The 15318-nt window shown below is 38.8% G+C and overlaps 1 protein-coding gene across 1 annotated transcript; it reads left to right on the top strand.

Annotated features, from left to right (window-relative positions):
* Positions 1–6297: 6297 nt before the first annotated feature.
* Positions 6298–8733, top strand: LOC131859559 (protease Do-like 8, chloroplastic). The gene is made up of 3 exons (XM_059213472.1): positions 6298–6773; positions 7128–7334; positions 7574–8733. Exons 1-3 carry the CDS (start codon positions 6298–6300, stop codon positions 8700–8702), a joined length of 1812 nt encoding a protein of 603 aa, XP_059069455.1. The 3' UTR covers positions 8703–8733.
* The last annotated feature ends 6585 nt before the right edge of the window (positions 8734–15318 follow it).

Raw genomic sequence — 15318 nt, forward strand, 5'->3', positions numbered from 1 at the left:
GTTTCAGCCGAAAGGGTTCTAACTGAAACCTTTTAGTTAGCATAAAATGTAACACAGATTTGCACTTTTACCCATCTATGTATATAAATTTATCATGTTGTATTGACACATTTTTCAGAGTATGCAGGTCAATGCCAATGTGCATTTGGGGACAAGGTGTAACCCTTAGCATGATTATCCATGTTAAGCTAGTTCTAACCTATGTGGAAAGGCTAGGACATATGTGTAATATGTTATGAACATGTTTTCTTTTGTAAACATGAAGTGTGGTTTGCTTGAGATGGATGCAAATTATTGTGTTATTTGTACGTCCACTTAGAGGCCCTTCTTTACACCAAATCACCTTTTGGTAATGGAATGAGACACCTAGGTCATTATGCTAGGGGTTGGGGGTGTTTTTAGGGGGTTTTCATTTAATTTTTATGATTTTTTGGTCATTTTATTTTGGGTTTTTCATTACCTACGAGTTTTGAGGTGGTTGGGATGGATAGAATTCCATTCCAACCTTCCCTCCCTCCCAAGAGGTGGGAGAGGATCAAATCTTATTAACTTGCTGCATTTAGGAAGAGGTTGGAAGACAGATGGAATATGGGACAAAAGTAGACGTGGCATTTTCTCCATCTCACCCACCTTGAGATGGATGGGAGGTGGAGGTGACAAGTGTCACTTCCTTCCCCCATGAGGATCTCTCTTCCCCTATTTTATTTATGGAGTGGGGAAGGGGGAGAGAGGACTTTTCTCTCTTCAAAATTTGGTAAAAAGGAAGGAAGAGAAAGAAAGTGGAGATAGGAAGAAGGGAAGAGCCTTGGAAAGAAAGGAAAATTCAACATGAAGGGTCTACCAAGTAGGTGTCTCTAGCTTTGTTGACATGATGCTTCATCTTCTTATTGTACCATGTGCATTTGTATTGTTTTCTTTTTGAACTATGTAATGAGTTTGGGGTTTGATGAGTTGGTGTTTATAGATAGTATTGTGTTGTGTGTTTCTTCTAGTTGTACCTTGTGATGTTGTGTATTGTGTTCGGTAGAATGGGTGTGGCACTCTTTCAGGTGTAGAGGGTATGAGTACTCCAATATTATAAGGAGTTGGGATATGAGTATCCCTAGGTTGAACTTTGAACTGGAGATGTGATTGGTATGGGAGATACAATTTATGATGGAATATATATTTAATACACCATAGGAGGTGTCTCCATCTCTACTCTTTTTGTGAGAATCCTTTGGAATCTCAATAGTTATGAGTTTGGGAGTAATTTGTTTAAGCTAGTGATGCGAAATCATGTTAATTGTGATGCTAAAAAGAAACTTTTGTATTATCATCTTTGTGTTTATGTGTTGGAATGATCCTTGTGTCACACCTTGTCCCCTAGCTTGGGGGTGGACTATATTTAGCTCTTTGTGTTTATGTGTTGGAATGAACCTTATGTCACACCTTGTCCCTTAGCTTGGGGGTGGACTATATTTAGCCTTATGGCTGGGAGGTGAGCTCCCATTGACACTTTAAAAGCATACAAGCTCAGGGTTTGGGATTCCATTGAAGTTTTTGATGCATTTAACATTATAGCTGTTCCAAGAAGTAGAAATCAGCATGCTGATCGGTTAGCTGCAGTTGGAGCCCAATATAATATCCCAAACAGTATAAAAGGGACCTGTGATTAGCAGCATATCAAGATTATTATCCGGCCCTCAATTTCGGATAATAATATTAATTGGCAAGTGTTTGAATCGGATGAACAAATTTTACAATTCCTACTGGAGGAAGATGTGTTCACTGCCTCAAATCAGAACATAATTCAGCAACAATATGGGGATCAAGTCATTCAACTGAAGTCAAATAAATTGCCCAAGGGTCTTGTTACCTTGGAGTCAATTTTTAATTCGGATGATCAAGCTAAAAAGAATAAGACCAGTTTGATGGTCCCGCAAGAGCATTATGAAAAGTTGGAGGTTGCACCTGGGAAAAGCTTAAAGATAGGTAAAGTGAATTCCTCTACTGAAAAGGAATCATATGTTCAACTTTTTCAAGAGTTTGCAGACATTTTTGCATGGGAATATGGTGATTTGAAAGGTTTCAATCCTGAATTAGCACAGCATACCATCGAGCTAGAACCAAATGCTAAGCCAGTGAGACAAAGGCAGCGTCCTATCAACCCAAAGATAGAGCCATTAATGCAAAAGGAAGTTTTTAGGCTGATTGAAAGTGGCATTATCTTTCCCATCAAACACACCAGCTGGGTGTCCAATCTTGTACCTGTTAGGAAAAAGAATGGAGAGCTTAGATTATGTGTCGATTTTAGAGACCTGAATAGAGCATCCTTGAAGGATAGGCATCCCCTTCCTTCAATGGAACAAATATTGCAGTATGTAGCTGGTTCGGAAAGATTCTCACTTCTAGATGGTTATTCAGGATATAACCAAGTTCTAGTCAGAAATGAAGACCAGTATAAAACAGCTTTTACCACTAAATGGGGTACCATGGCCTACAAAAGAATGCCCATTGGTTTATCCAATGTAGGGGCAACATTCCAGAAAGCCATGGATATGGCATTTAGTAATCTGATGTACCAGTTTGTTTTGGTTTATCTTGATGATATCACAGTTTATTCTAAGAAGGCCGTAGATCATCTTGGGCGCTTAAGGCAGATTTTTGAGCGTTGCAAGGAGTTTGGTGTTTCACTCAACCCTAAGAAATGCATGTTTGCTGTTCATGAAGGAAACTTGTTGGGTTATGTTATTTCTAAGCAAGGTGTCACAGTGGATCCGGAAAGAATAGCAGCAATCTTGGAGATACCCCTGCCGCATCATAAGACGGGATTACAATCTTTCATTGGGAGGATTAATTTTGTTAGGCGTTTCTTGCCTAATATTGCAGATTTATTGAAACCACTTACAGCCATGCTGAAGAAGAATGCTGTTTTCCACTGGACAAAAGAAGCAAAGTTAAATTTTCAAACTATCAAGGAATCACTTGCAACAGCACCTGCTCTAATAAATCCAGACTTTAGCAAAGATTTCATTTTATATGCATATGGTGGTTATGAGGCTATTTCTGCAATGCTGGTCTAGAAAAACACAGAAGGATTGGAACAGCCTATTGCATTTTTTAGCAAAGGATTGGAAGATTATGAGCAGAGGTATAGCTTTGTTGAAAAGCATGTCCTTGCTGTTGTAAAGAGCCTTAAAAAGTTTCGGCACTTGTTGTCTCATAACAGGGTACACCTGAAGGTTGCTCATCCAAGTGTAAAAGAGTCTCCTCAGTAAAGATCTCAGTGAGAAAAGAGCTGGTTGGATAACACGGGTTATGGAATACGACTTAGACATTCAGGTCACCAAATTGGTTAGAGGAAGAGGCTTGTGTGAACAGATTATTACAAATGAAATTTCAAGAAAAGAAGAAGGAGTAGAAACAGCTCTGGTGATTGATTTGATGGCTGATGATAATAGTACATCAAGCTGGTTGCAGGATATGGTTCACTTTCTAAAGACTAGTGAGTGTCCAGCAAACCTAGATAAGGAAAAAAGAAGGTACTATCGGTTACAATCAGTTCCTTTTGTCTTGATTAATGATATATTGTATAGGAAAGATCACAATGGTGTCCTCCTTCGATGTATTGATTCAAATCAGATTACAAAAATCTTGCATGAATTCCATGATGGCCATTCGGGAGGTCATTTCTCTCCCAGGACTACTGCATATAAAATCCTAAGGGCTGGTTACTATTGGCCAGATGTTTTCAAGGACTGTCATGCATATGTAAGGAAGTGTGTTAAGTGTGTTATGTTTGCAAGGAAAGAACGGCTGCCAGCATTACCGTTACATCCTATAAAAGCAGAACAACCTTTTGACAAGTGGGGTGTTGATTTCATTGGTCCTATTAACCCACCGTCAAGTGCAGGCCACCGGTGGATCATTACTGCAACCGATTATTTTACTAGATGGACTGAGGCTGCAGCACTGAAGGATGCTAATGAGACGACCGTTCTTAATTTTTATGATGATATTGTGAACAGGTTTGGAGTTCCCGACTCCATAGTGTCAGACAATGCACTCGCTTTTGTAGGCTTAAGGGTGACTGATTGGGCTATCAAACACAACATATATCTCAATACTAGCTCAAATTATTATCCTCAAGGCAACGGATTGGCAAAGTCCACAAATAAGAACTTAATCAGAATCATCAAACGGACTTTGCAAGAGAATCAGCGTGATTGGCATTCAAAGCTAAAGGCAGCCTTGTGGGTGGACAGAATCACACCAAAGCAAATTATTGGAAACTCACCTTATCAGTTGGTTTATGGGAAGGAAGCAAGGTTATCAATAGAAACAGAATTGCCAGCACTAGATATGGCCGCTCAAATGGTGTTATTTGAAGACGAAGATCCTATGCAAGTGCGTTATGCACAGTTAATGGAATTGGAGGAAAGTAGGAGAAAAGCGGGACAAACAATGGAGTTTCAACAGTTGCAGGTGAAGAAGAGTTTTGATAGGAAAGCTAGAGCCAGGGAATTCAATGTGGGAGATATTGTACTCAAGTGGGATGAGCTCAAGAGCAGACCAGGCAAGCACACCAAGTTTGATTCGTTTTGGGGAGGTCCGTTTGTCATAACAGAATGCAAGGAACACAATGCTTTTCAGCTGGCCACGCTGGAAGGGGAAAATTTGCCATTACCGGTAAACGGTATTTACCTCAAACCTTGTTTTGAGGTCTATCCTATTTTATAAGTAATAGATTAGTGGTGGAATAAAGTGCTGCTGCACTATTTACTTTCAGTTTTGGTGTTCCTAAGTGCTGTTGCACAGTTTGCAGTTGACTAGGCAGTAGGAATACTAATAATAGTAAGCTCATAACAACTAAGAGGGTTGTGTAATCAAATCTTGCATTCTATATGCTGGAGTATACTCAACATGCATACATCATGAAAAACCTTATTACCCAGCCCTCTTACTTCATACTACCTTGCCTATTATTAGTCTCTTTAAAGTCTAGCTAACTTTTAGTTTCCCTGTTTTCAATAAGTGTTTTGAACACAAGTTGCTGTTAAATATTCAAATCTGATAGATAACTGAGACAAAATAGTCCAATATAAGATTCTGAATATACACCTATCCCTCAGGATAGGGGAGCCAAGCTATCCAGAGCCATAAATCTGCACTCAGAATTCTATCTTACACTATTTTATCTCAGCTATTTACCTTAGTCCAGAGTTGTTCCTAAAAGACTCACTGCCCAATGGATTTCTAAGGCTACTGGGTCCTGTATAGCAGGCATACATACAGTAGAAGTCGCCAAATTGTTATCTAAAATTTCATTACCCATGTAATTTTAGCCAAAGGATGCATATTTATCAAATGATTGCATTTACAAAAGGTACATTGCAGTGTTTAAAAAGAAAAAAAGGCGTATTTTTCATTTGTATTGAACAATGATAGATTACAAATTGAGTTCATGCATCTGAAGCATATTTATATACACTGAGTTTCTTAAAACCTCACACAAGCCGTGAGCTTAGCATTTCTATCTTTCCTACATATCCAAAACAGAAAAGGATAGAATCAAATAGTGAGTGTGAGGATAACCAGTCATTGCCTTGGGTTGCTTTGACTGGTTATTGGCTGCCCCGTTGCCCTTATGAATGTTTTCTCGATCTTCAGACTCTGAAAAACCCTTACTTTCCTGCACAAAAGAGAAGAGGTGTTAGATCCAACAGATCTAAGCAATGAAAGATTATCCTACAACGTATCATTTATCATAGCCTATCATATTTCTGTTTTGAAAGGGCGGGAAAGATAAAGACACAAATCACTGCTTCAGGAGAAAGAAATGTTTATGCTAATGTGTTTGTTTCATGTGCAGATAATTAGTTACTCTAATTGGCATGTGCCCCTGACCGAGGCTCCCTTCGGGTATGAGCCCGACATACCTTTTAGAGTAACTAATCTCGGAATATCAAAGTGGAATGATGAAGAAACCAACTGAAGTATCAAAGGGACATGTTTGTTTTAAATATGAAACCTTTTACTTTACTATTCATGATATGCATAAAAAGAAAATATTAATGAATAAACTGTTTTAAGGGACATATTATTTCAATGTGAAACCTTACAGTATTTAAAAGGGTCAATACCACATCATGAAGATAAACAATTCAATGCAACAAGTTGGTAAAGAAACAGAGCATCTGAGTTTTAAATGCATGTTCAAACAGTGAACTTCAATGAAATCAGAATCAACTGGTAATGAAATGAGTGTCACGAGCCCGTGCTCGAACTTCATTTCTACATAAGATCAATCCCAGCATGTGCCAAAGTCGGAAATTTAATAAGGATAAAGTACAATCTCATCCAAAAGTAGAGCCTCCTCATTTTGAGACTCCCCTAATTGGACAAGGCAATTCAGCTATGTCTTCAAAAAGATATTATGAGGCAATTGATCTGTATACATTGGCCATATCATTGTCTGGAGATAATGCTGTATATTATTGTAACAGGGCAGCCGCTCATACTCAGGTTGGCAAATATATTGAAGCTATAGAAGACTGTAACAAATCTATTCAGCTAGACCCATGCTACAGTAAAGCTTATAGCCGTTTAGGCTTGGTTTATTATGCACAGGGAAAATATCATGATGCTATACAGAAAGGTTTTGGGAAAGCTTTGGAATTAAAGACACACAACACTTCTGTCAAAGAGAATATTCGAACAGCAAATGACTATAATACGAGGGACTTCAAGACGGCTAAAGATACACATATTCCAAGTACTGTTGTTTTACTGTTTGCAGATTATGTCTTCTAATATTAAGAAGATCTAGGCCGTGGTCGATATTTGTGTAGCTTCTATGGTTTACTTCTTCAGGCTTTCAGCTATCTTTTCTCAAGAGTTAACAGGGCAGTTAACCAAGGATTCTGGCTACCTGGATTTAGGAGTGGCATTTTGTTTCAACTCTTCCCGTTGATGACATAGTCAAATGATTGTATGCCCTTGGTTGGAAAGGTTTATAAGTCTTTAGTGGCTTTCCAGCCTTGGGTGATTCTTGTTGCTGACAGTTAAGCAATAACCAGTTGCCGACTTATTCATTTTTTTTGTTCTCTAATTACTAATTAGTAATTTCCTACCATGTCTTCCAGTTCTGGTCCAGTGCGCCTTCAAGCACCAGCTCCAGTGTTTGACAGAGTTCCTGGCGGGGTATCTAGTATGTACAAAAGAGAAATGGGCCTCCGTAGACTTTTCGTGCAGACAGATATTGGTAATGTCTTGGGTATAGAGGTGGACAGGGATGACAAGGTTCAGACAATAAAAAAGAAGCTCTTCCTCTTGAGTGGTCAGAGGGAGATGTATGAACAATAGAAGTGAACTGTTCCTACAGGGTGTTCCTATGGGTAAACAAATTGAGTACAAGTTCATTTTTTTTAAAAAGGTAAACTTGGAGAAAGTTCATGGCAACCTGGTCCAAACCAAGTGTTTGAAACACTGGAAGATGTTCGATCAATGGTTGTATTTTCAATATGGGAGAAAAAGAAGGAAACTACTGAGACTAGCTACGAGGAAAAAGTACTTGAGCTTACATCAACAGTGAAAATGAAGCATATGCTCTGGGGGATCCAACAGTAACCATTGAAGAAGTGACACCACCTGTTTCACCTACTGGGAAACTTTACCCATCTGAGGAGAGAACTGTGGAGCTCTTTGAAAGGAACACTTATTCTGTGGTTAATATTTTTGATGTAACCCTACGCCCTCAATTGAACATGACAGGAATGGTTGAGGTTCCTGAAGGCAATGGTTCTGGAATAGTCTGGGATGAACAAGGTCATATTGTGACAAATTATCATGTGATTGGTAATGCTCTCTCAAAGAATCCCAGCCGCAACCAAGTTGTAGCCCGAGTTAATATTCTTGCATCTGATGGGGTTCAGAAGAGTTTTGAGGGTACATTGGTTGGTGCAGATCGTACAAAGGATCTTGCTGTTTTGAAGATAGATGCCCCCAATGAGCTTTTGCGGCCAGTTGAAGTTGGGAAATCATCCACACTCAAAGTAGGTCAACGATGCCTCGCAATTGGCAACCCATTTGGTTTTGACCACACTTTGACTGCCGGGGTTCTTAGTGGATTGAACCAGGAAATATTTAGTAAAGCGGGTGTGACTATTCGTGGTGGTATTCAGACAGATGCAGCAATCAATCCTGGAAACAGTGGTGGTCCTCTACTAAACTCTAAAGGAAAAGTAATTGGTATCAACACCGCAATATTTACTCAAACAGGGACATCGGCAGGAGTAGGTTTTGCTATTCCATCTGACATAGTCCTTAAAATTATACCTCAGCTGATCCAATCTGGAAAGGTAGTCCGTCCAGGTTTGAATATAGAGATAGCTCCAGATGCGATTGCAAATCAATTAAATGTCAGAACTGGGGCTCTTGTATTGTCGGTTCCTGGTGAAAGTGTCGCAGCAAACTCAGGGTTGATTCCAACAAAGAGAGGATTTGCTGGTAAAATAATTCTTGGCGATGTAATAATTGGAGTCGAGAATTCACCTATAAAAAATGCTACAGAACTTTCCAAAGTTTCAGAAGATTATAGTGTGGGAAATATGGTGATGCAATATGTAAAATGTAAAAAAACAAACACAACACGAAACTTTCCTGGCAGACATGTACAAAATGTGGAAGCATTTAAAAGCATGCTGGAACTGTTCGATTAAAATGCCTTAAAAAGGATGCGGTATCATGGAATGCGATGATAGTAACAAGTTTCCTGGTAAATGTGGTGCGAGCATACCTGTAGAGAACACGATTTGCATTTAGAGAGAAGACTCAGAAAGCCAAGCACCCTTCGTCAATGGCGGCACCAAACCCTCATGAAAAAATCAGAATGTCAATGGCGGCACCAAACCCACGAGAACCTTCTTTGTTATTCGCATTTTGCAAAATGAGAAAATACGATGGAGTGCAAAACTTTTAGGGTAGCAAAAAAAAACCCTTTGTCATTTTTTATATTCTCCCTCAAGTCCGCTGGGCTTATGAAATATGCAATATAATAAAAATCAAACATATTCGATAAAATAAATGTTTATCAATATATCAAATATGTTTTATTTCTATTATATTTTTGTTTTCCTTCTTGGTTAAAAGCTGGTATTTCTTTGTAAAAGGTATTTAATTACAATGCAATTATAAATTGTAATTGAATATTATTATTCGAAATGTAAAAGGTGTATCCATATGCAAGAAGGAGACTAAGTCTTTTGACTTAGTTTTGAAGGAGGAGTTAATTCAGGAGAGATAAGGCTCTCATTGAAGAAGTCTTTTCAGTTTGGAGACATAAGGAGAGCATATAGGATCATGCATAACCACTTGGGAAACATTCAAAAGGAGTCGAGATAATTTTGGAGACAAGAACGTTTTTATAGGAACATGAGGTTGTTTGAAACCAAATGGAGTGAATCTAGGGAGGTTGGAGCACTTTTAGGTAAAGGGTCGAAGTTGGACTTTTTCACCATTTTGGGGAGCTTTTATTACTTGGTTAAGCTTTTTGAGGCTGTTTCTAGTGGTCTTTTGGGTTGGTTATTCATTAAAGAAGACTTTTCCATGTTTGTAGCCCTCTTTGGTGTCTTCTAGACTCCTCTTTTTGAGGCACTTTTCTTGCATCCGACCCAATCAGTTGGGGTTTTTTGTACTTAATGCCTAAAGACACTTCATTTGAAGTTAGTTCAGATTTATGCAAGAATAGTGTTTTCAGAGACATTTTTCTTGTCCTTAGCATTTCTTTTGCACAGATTCTGTAACTCAGATTTGGAGATATAATATATGAAACATCATCTTTTGGAGCGATTTTCTATGGAATCAAACCTTGTTATCCTTCCAAATTTTTGTGTACAAGCATGATTGATGAAGCTAAATTTGTGAGTTATATTACTCCTTGTTTACTTGTCTCAGTCAGTACCTTAATATAGGAATGTATGTATGTTTGCAGGTCATAGTATGTGTTTTAAAGTTCAAAATTTTTGAGTGAAACATTATTATTTCCTCATTGGTTCGTCTCAAGACCTTATTATGAAATACTTATGCAAACTTATAACAGGAAAGAAGTGTTTATCAATTAAAGTAGAATATTGCAGACTGAGATCAGTTTTTTTTTATTATTTATCTCTCACATTTTGGTGTATCACCAGGTTCTAGTTAATTTTAGTTCAGTTTTAAGTACCATTTCTGTAATTTCTTATCCTCCCGCAAAGTTAGTCCAATATTAGAGAGTATCAGGTGATTATCCAATAGGAACCGGCCTAGGAACCGGAGGTTTCATTTCAAGTTGCGCATTGCCCACATGCAGAAGTGAATCCCATGTTAGGCCAGATTGCTAAACTTATAGTTTAGTAGGGTGCAAATTTGTGGCTTAACAGTTTTGGCACGCCCGGTGGGACCTTAAAGGAGGTTCATTTTCATATTTTATGCTGATTTTGATGCACTGTCAGCATAATAAAGACCTGTAAGAGGTTATAAATTTGTGTATCTAGCGACTCCCTGGTGAAAAGATCAAGTGAGCATAATTATTTTGCCTTATGAGAAGAATTGAAACTAGAAGTTCCAAAAACTTTGAATATTTACAGCTTTCTTCACCAAAAAGACAAGGAAGATCAGCCAAAAGAACCATATATACGAAAAGAGGCAAGTCATTACCTCCTACAAGAGTTTATCAAAGAAGAGGTAAAGCTGTAAACAGGAATCGAAGAGATAGACATTCAGCCTCACCTACTTGTAGAGTTGCTGCAGCAAGTACATCAGTTTAGCTTGGTGCTATGGCCTTACCAAGAGCCTTTGCTTTCGTGCCTTTCAATCAAGGAAGCCCATTGAATTTCGCCCAGCATCATGATGTGCCTTTGGCGGCACTAAAAGGCTTACTAGATTTCACTGGAGAAGGCCAAACACTGGCAATAGACCACATCCGTGATGTGGCAAGTTTATGTAATGTGCACCACGTTACAGAAGAAGATGTTGCTGTGAAATTGTTAGCAGCATCCTTGAAAGGAAAAGCTTTAGAATGGTTCAGAACTTTGGCTGTGGGGTCAGTTAACTCGTGGGATGAGCTTGGGGATCTGTTAACCAAGTTTTTTGAAGACAAGTCTGATCACTTGTCCATGGTGGAACAGCTCACAACTATCAAGCGTGCTCCTCAGGAGCAGATGACAGATTTCAACTCTCGTTTTCAAAAAACATGGAAACAAATACCAGCAGCGGTAAGACCAAGTGCAGATCATGCATTTTTGTATTTTCTGAAAAGTTTGAATAGTGATATCTCAGTAATGATTCAATCAATGGGTGGTACTTCGCTGCCCAAGCTTTTGGCATTGCTATTAGAGCAGAAAATAGCCTTATACAGGCTGGTAAGATAGCACCTAGGCCTCCAATGCCTTATTTTCCGGCTATTCAACCTGACATGCCAATTAATATACCACCTCTTGCCTCTTTGCCTGTTATACCAACAATGCCTATTGCTGCTCCTCAAGAGACAACGGTAGCAGGCACGCCAAATGAAATACATGAGATAAGGAGCAGCCAGCAAAAGATAGAAAATATTTTGCAGACTCTGGGAAATGAGTTGACAAGTATTAAGAAGCATTACCAAGCTCCAAGGCCAACTTTTCAGCAACCAAGTCAAGGCTACAATCAGCAGTACCAGCAGAATAGACAGCCTTATCAAAATAATTACCAAGGTGCGAGGCAAAATATTAATCAAAGGTCTTATCAGCCTTACAATCCAGCAACTTTGAATGCTGCAAATGCAGTAAGAGACATTGTACCTGCTCAAAACAATTTAATATCAGAAGTGGACTGGTGTTATCCTTGCAACCAAGCTCATAATCAGTCTACATGCTCTAATGGCATGATAAATCAAGCTCTCATGGTACAAAATGCTGCAAGCTCACAACCGGATATACCTCCAGCTGCGCCTGAACAACAGCAGGATATGCATACTATGGAAACTGGTTTTCTTAACTGGCAAGATGAAGAATTTAATGGCATGAATGGCGATTCACCGATTGCAGCCAATACTCGAGCTAAGAAAAGAGCTCTTGACATAGGCCAAACATCAGAGAAAGGTAAAGGACCTGCAACCGAAGAATCGTCATTCAAATCTACGCAAATACCAAGCATTCTGAAGAAAGTACCTGTTGCAGCAGCTAAGGAGCAGTTTCAAAAGGATGCAGATACGTCTGTTGTCAAGACACAACAGAAAGTACATTCAGCTGTACCTTACAGCATTGTGGACACCATGAAAAAGATGAATGTTACCATGAGCATGTGGGATTCTTTAGCTATTCCTGGACAAGTTAATAGTTTGAAGAAGGCATTGAACGAAGAAATTCCTCCTAAGGTGACATTTGCTGATGCTGGTAAGGAGGCTGTGTTGACTAATACTATTGTCCAGAATGATGAAAAGGGGAACAGCAATAAAGAAGCAACTTCAATCCAAGGTAAGAGCGTGAAACCTCCCCCGTTTTACGTTTCTCTTATTATTGGTGATAATTTGGTACACAACTGTATGGTGGATAGCGGAGCTACATGCTCTGTTATGCCTAAAAAGATAGCCGACCAACTTGGTCTGAAATATGATTTATTAGAGAAAGGCGTAGTACAGCTTGATGGTTCGACTGTTAGAACTATAGGCTTTATCAAAGATGCTAGTTTAACCTTACATGCTTGTCCTAATTTCTCTATATCTCAAGATATTTATGTCATAGATCTGCCCCCATATTTTTCCCTGTGTTTGTCAAGAGAATTTACTGCCAAAATAGGAGGATATTTATCATCCGATTGGTCACACATGCTGTTCCAAACTAGATATGGAACCAAAGTGACTATCCAATCTGAATTGTTGTCTAAGAATCATATAGAGCCTTATATGCCTAACATCATTAATGCTAATTGTATGATTTTTGAGCATGATGAGTATGCAGTTGTTCATGAGCCTGTAACTCAGGTCAGTGAAATACCGGATGTCCTGTTAGATGAATGGGCAGCAAAGAATGTTTTGGAAGATGAAACTAGCATCCTTGTGGATGCTGGTTTGGGAAATTATATGTTTCAAGAAGTTGGTTTAATTATGCCTAATCTGGTTAAAGGACAAGAAGCTAATATTGAATCTCAGAATGATGTTTGGGAGATGTTCTTTGACGGGTCACGAAGCAGGAATGGTTCAGGAGGTGGGGTTATGCTTGTTTCACCTAAGGGTGAGAAATATTATGCAGCTTTCAAGTTTGGTTTTGCCTGTACTAATAATACAGCAGAGTATGAAGGGTTGATTCAAGGTTTAGAGTGGGCAAGAAAACGTGGAATTAAAAATCTGAAGGTGCATGGTGATAGTGAGCTAATTGTCAACCAAGTTAGAGGTTTGAATGCAGTAAAAAATGATACTTTAAAAGCATACAAGCTCAGGGTTTGGGATTCCATTGAAGTTTTTGATAACATTATAGCTGTTCCAAGAAGTAGAAATCAGCATGCTGATCGGTTAGCTGCAGTTGGAGCCCAATATAATATCCCAAACAGTATAAAAGGGACCTGTGATCAGCAGCATATCAAGATTATTATCCGGCCCTCAATTCCGGATAATAATATTAATTGGCAAGTGTTTGAATCGGATGAACAAATTTTACAATTCCTACTGGAGGAAGATGTGTTCACTGCCTCAAATCAGAACAGAATTCAGCAACAATATGGGGATCAAGTCATTCAACTGAAGTCAAATAAATTGCCCAAGGGTCTTGTTACCTTGGAGTCAATTTTTAATTCGGATGATCAAGCTAAAAAGAATAAGACCAGTTTGATGGTCCCGCAAGAGCATTATGAAAAGTTGGAGGTTGCACCTGGGAAAAGCTTAAAGATAGGTAAAGTGAATTCCTCTACCGAAAAGGAATCATATGTTCAACTTTTTCAAGAGTTTGCAGACATTTTTGCATGGGAATATGGTGATTTGAAAGGTTTCAATCCTGAATTAGCACAGCATACCATCGAGCTAGAACCAAATGCTAAGCCAGTGAGACAAAGGCAGCGTCCTATCAACCCAAAGATAGAGCCATTAGTGCAAAAGGAAGTTTTTAGGCTGATTGAAAGTGGCATTATCTTTCCCATCAAACACACCAGCTGGGTGTCCAATCTTGTACCTGTTAGGAAAAAGAATGGAGAGCTTAGATTATGTGTCGATTTTAGAGACCTGAATAGAGAATCCTTGAAGGATAGGCATCCCCTTCCTTCAATGGAACAAATATTGCAGTATGTGGCTAGTTCGGAAAGATTCTCACTTCTAGATGGTTATTCAGGATATAACCAAATTCTAGTCAGAAATGAAGACCAGTATAAAACAACTTTTACCACTAAATGGGGTACCATGGCCTACAAAAGAATGCCCTTTGGTTTATCCAATGTAGGGGCAACATTCCAGAAAGCCATGGATATGGCATTTAGTAATCTGATGTACCAGTTTGTTTTGGTTTATCTTGATGATATCACAGTTTATTCTAAGAAGGCCGTAGATCATCTTGGGCACTTAAGGCAGATTTTTGAGCGCTGCAAGGAGTTTGGTGTTTCACTCAACCCTAAGAAATGCATGTTTGCTGTTCATGAAGGAAACTTGTTGGGTTATGTTATTTCTAAGCAAGGTGTCACAGTGGATCCGGAAAGAATAGCAGCAATCTTGGAGATACCCCTGCCGCATCATAAGAAGGGATTACAATCTTTCATTGGGAGGATTAATTTTGTTAGGCGTTTCTTGCCTAATATTGCAGATTTATTGAAACCACTTACAACCATGCTGAAGAAGAATGTTGTTTTCCACTGGACAAAAGAAGCAAAGTTAAATTTTCAAACTATCAAGGAATCACTTGCAACAGCACCTGCTCTAGTAAATCCAGACTTTAGCAAAGATTTCATTTTATATGCATATGGTGGTTATGAGGCTATTTCTGCAATGTTGGTCTAGAAAAACACAGAAGGATTGGAACAGCCTATTGCATTTTTTAGCAAAGGATTGGAAGATTATGAGCAGAGGTATAGCTTTGTTGAAAAGCATGTCCTTGCTGTTGTAAAGAGCCTTAAAAAGTTTCGGCACTTGTTGTCTCATAACAGGGTACACCTGAAGGTTGCTCATCCAAGTGTAAAAGAGTTTCTCCTCAGTAAAGATCTCAGTGAGAAAAGAGCTGGTTGGATAACACGGGTTATGGAATACGACTTAGACATTCAGGTCACCAAATTGGTTAGAGGAAGAGGCTTGTGTGAACAGATTATTACAAATGAAATTTCAAGAAAAGAAGAAGGAGTAGAAAC

Source organism: Cryptomeria japonica, chromosome 2, assembly GCF_030272615.1.
Source record: "Cryptomeria japonica chromosome 2, Sugi_1.0, whole genome shotgun sequence".
Lineage (NCBI taxonomy): Eukaryota > Viridiplantae > Streptophyta > Pinopsida > Cupressales > Cupressaceae > Cryptomeria > Cryptomeria japonica.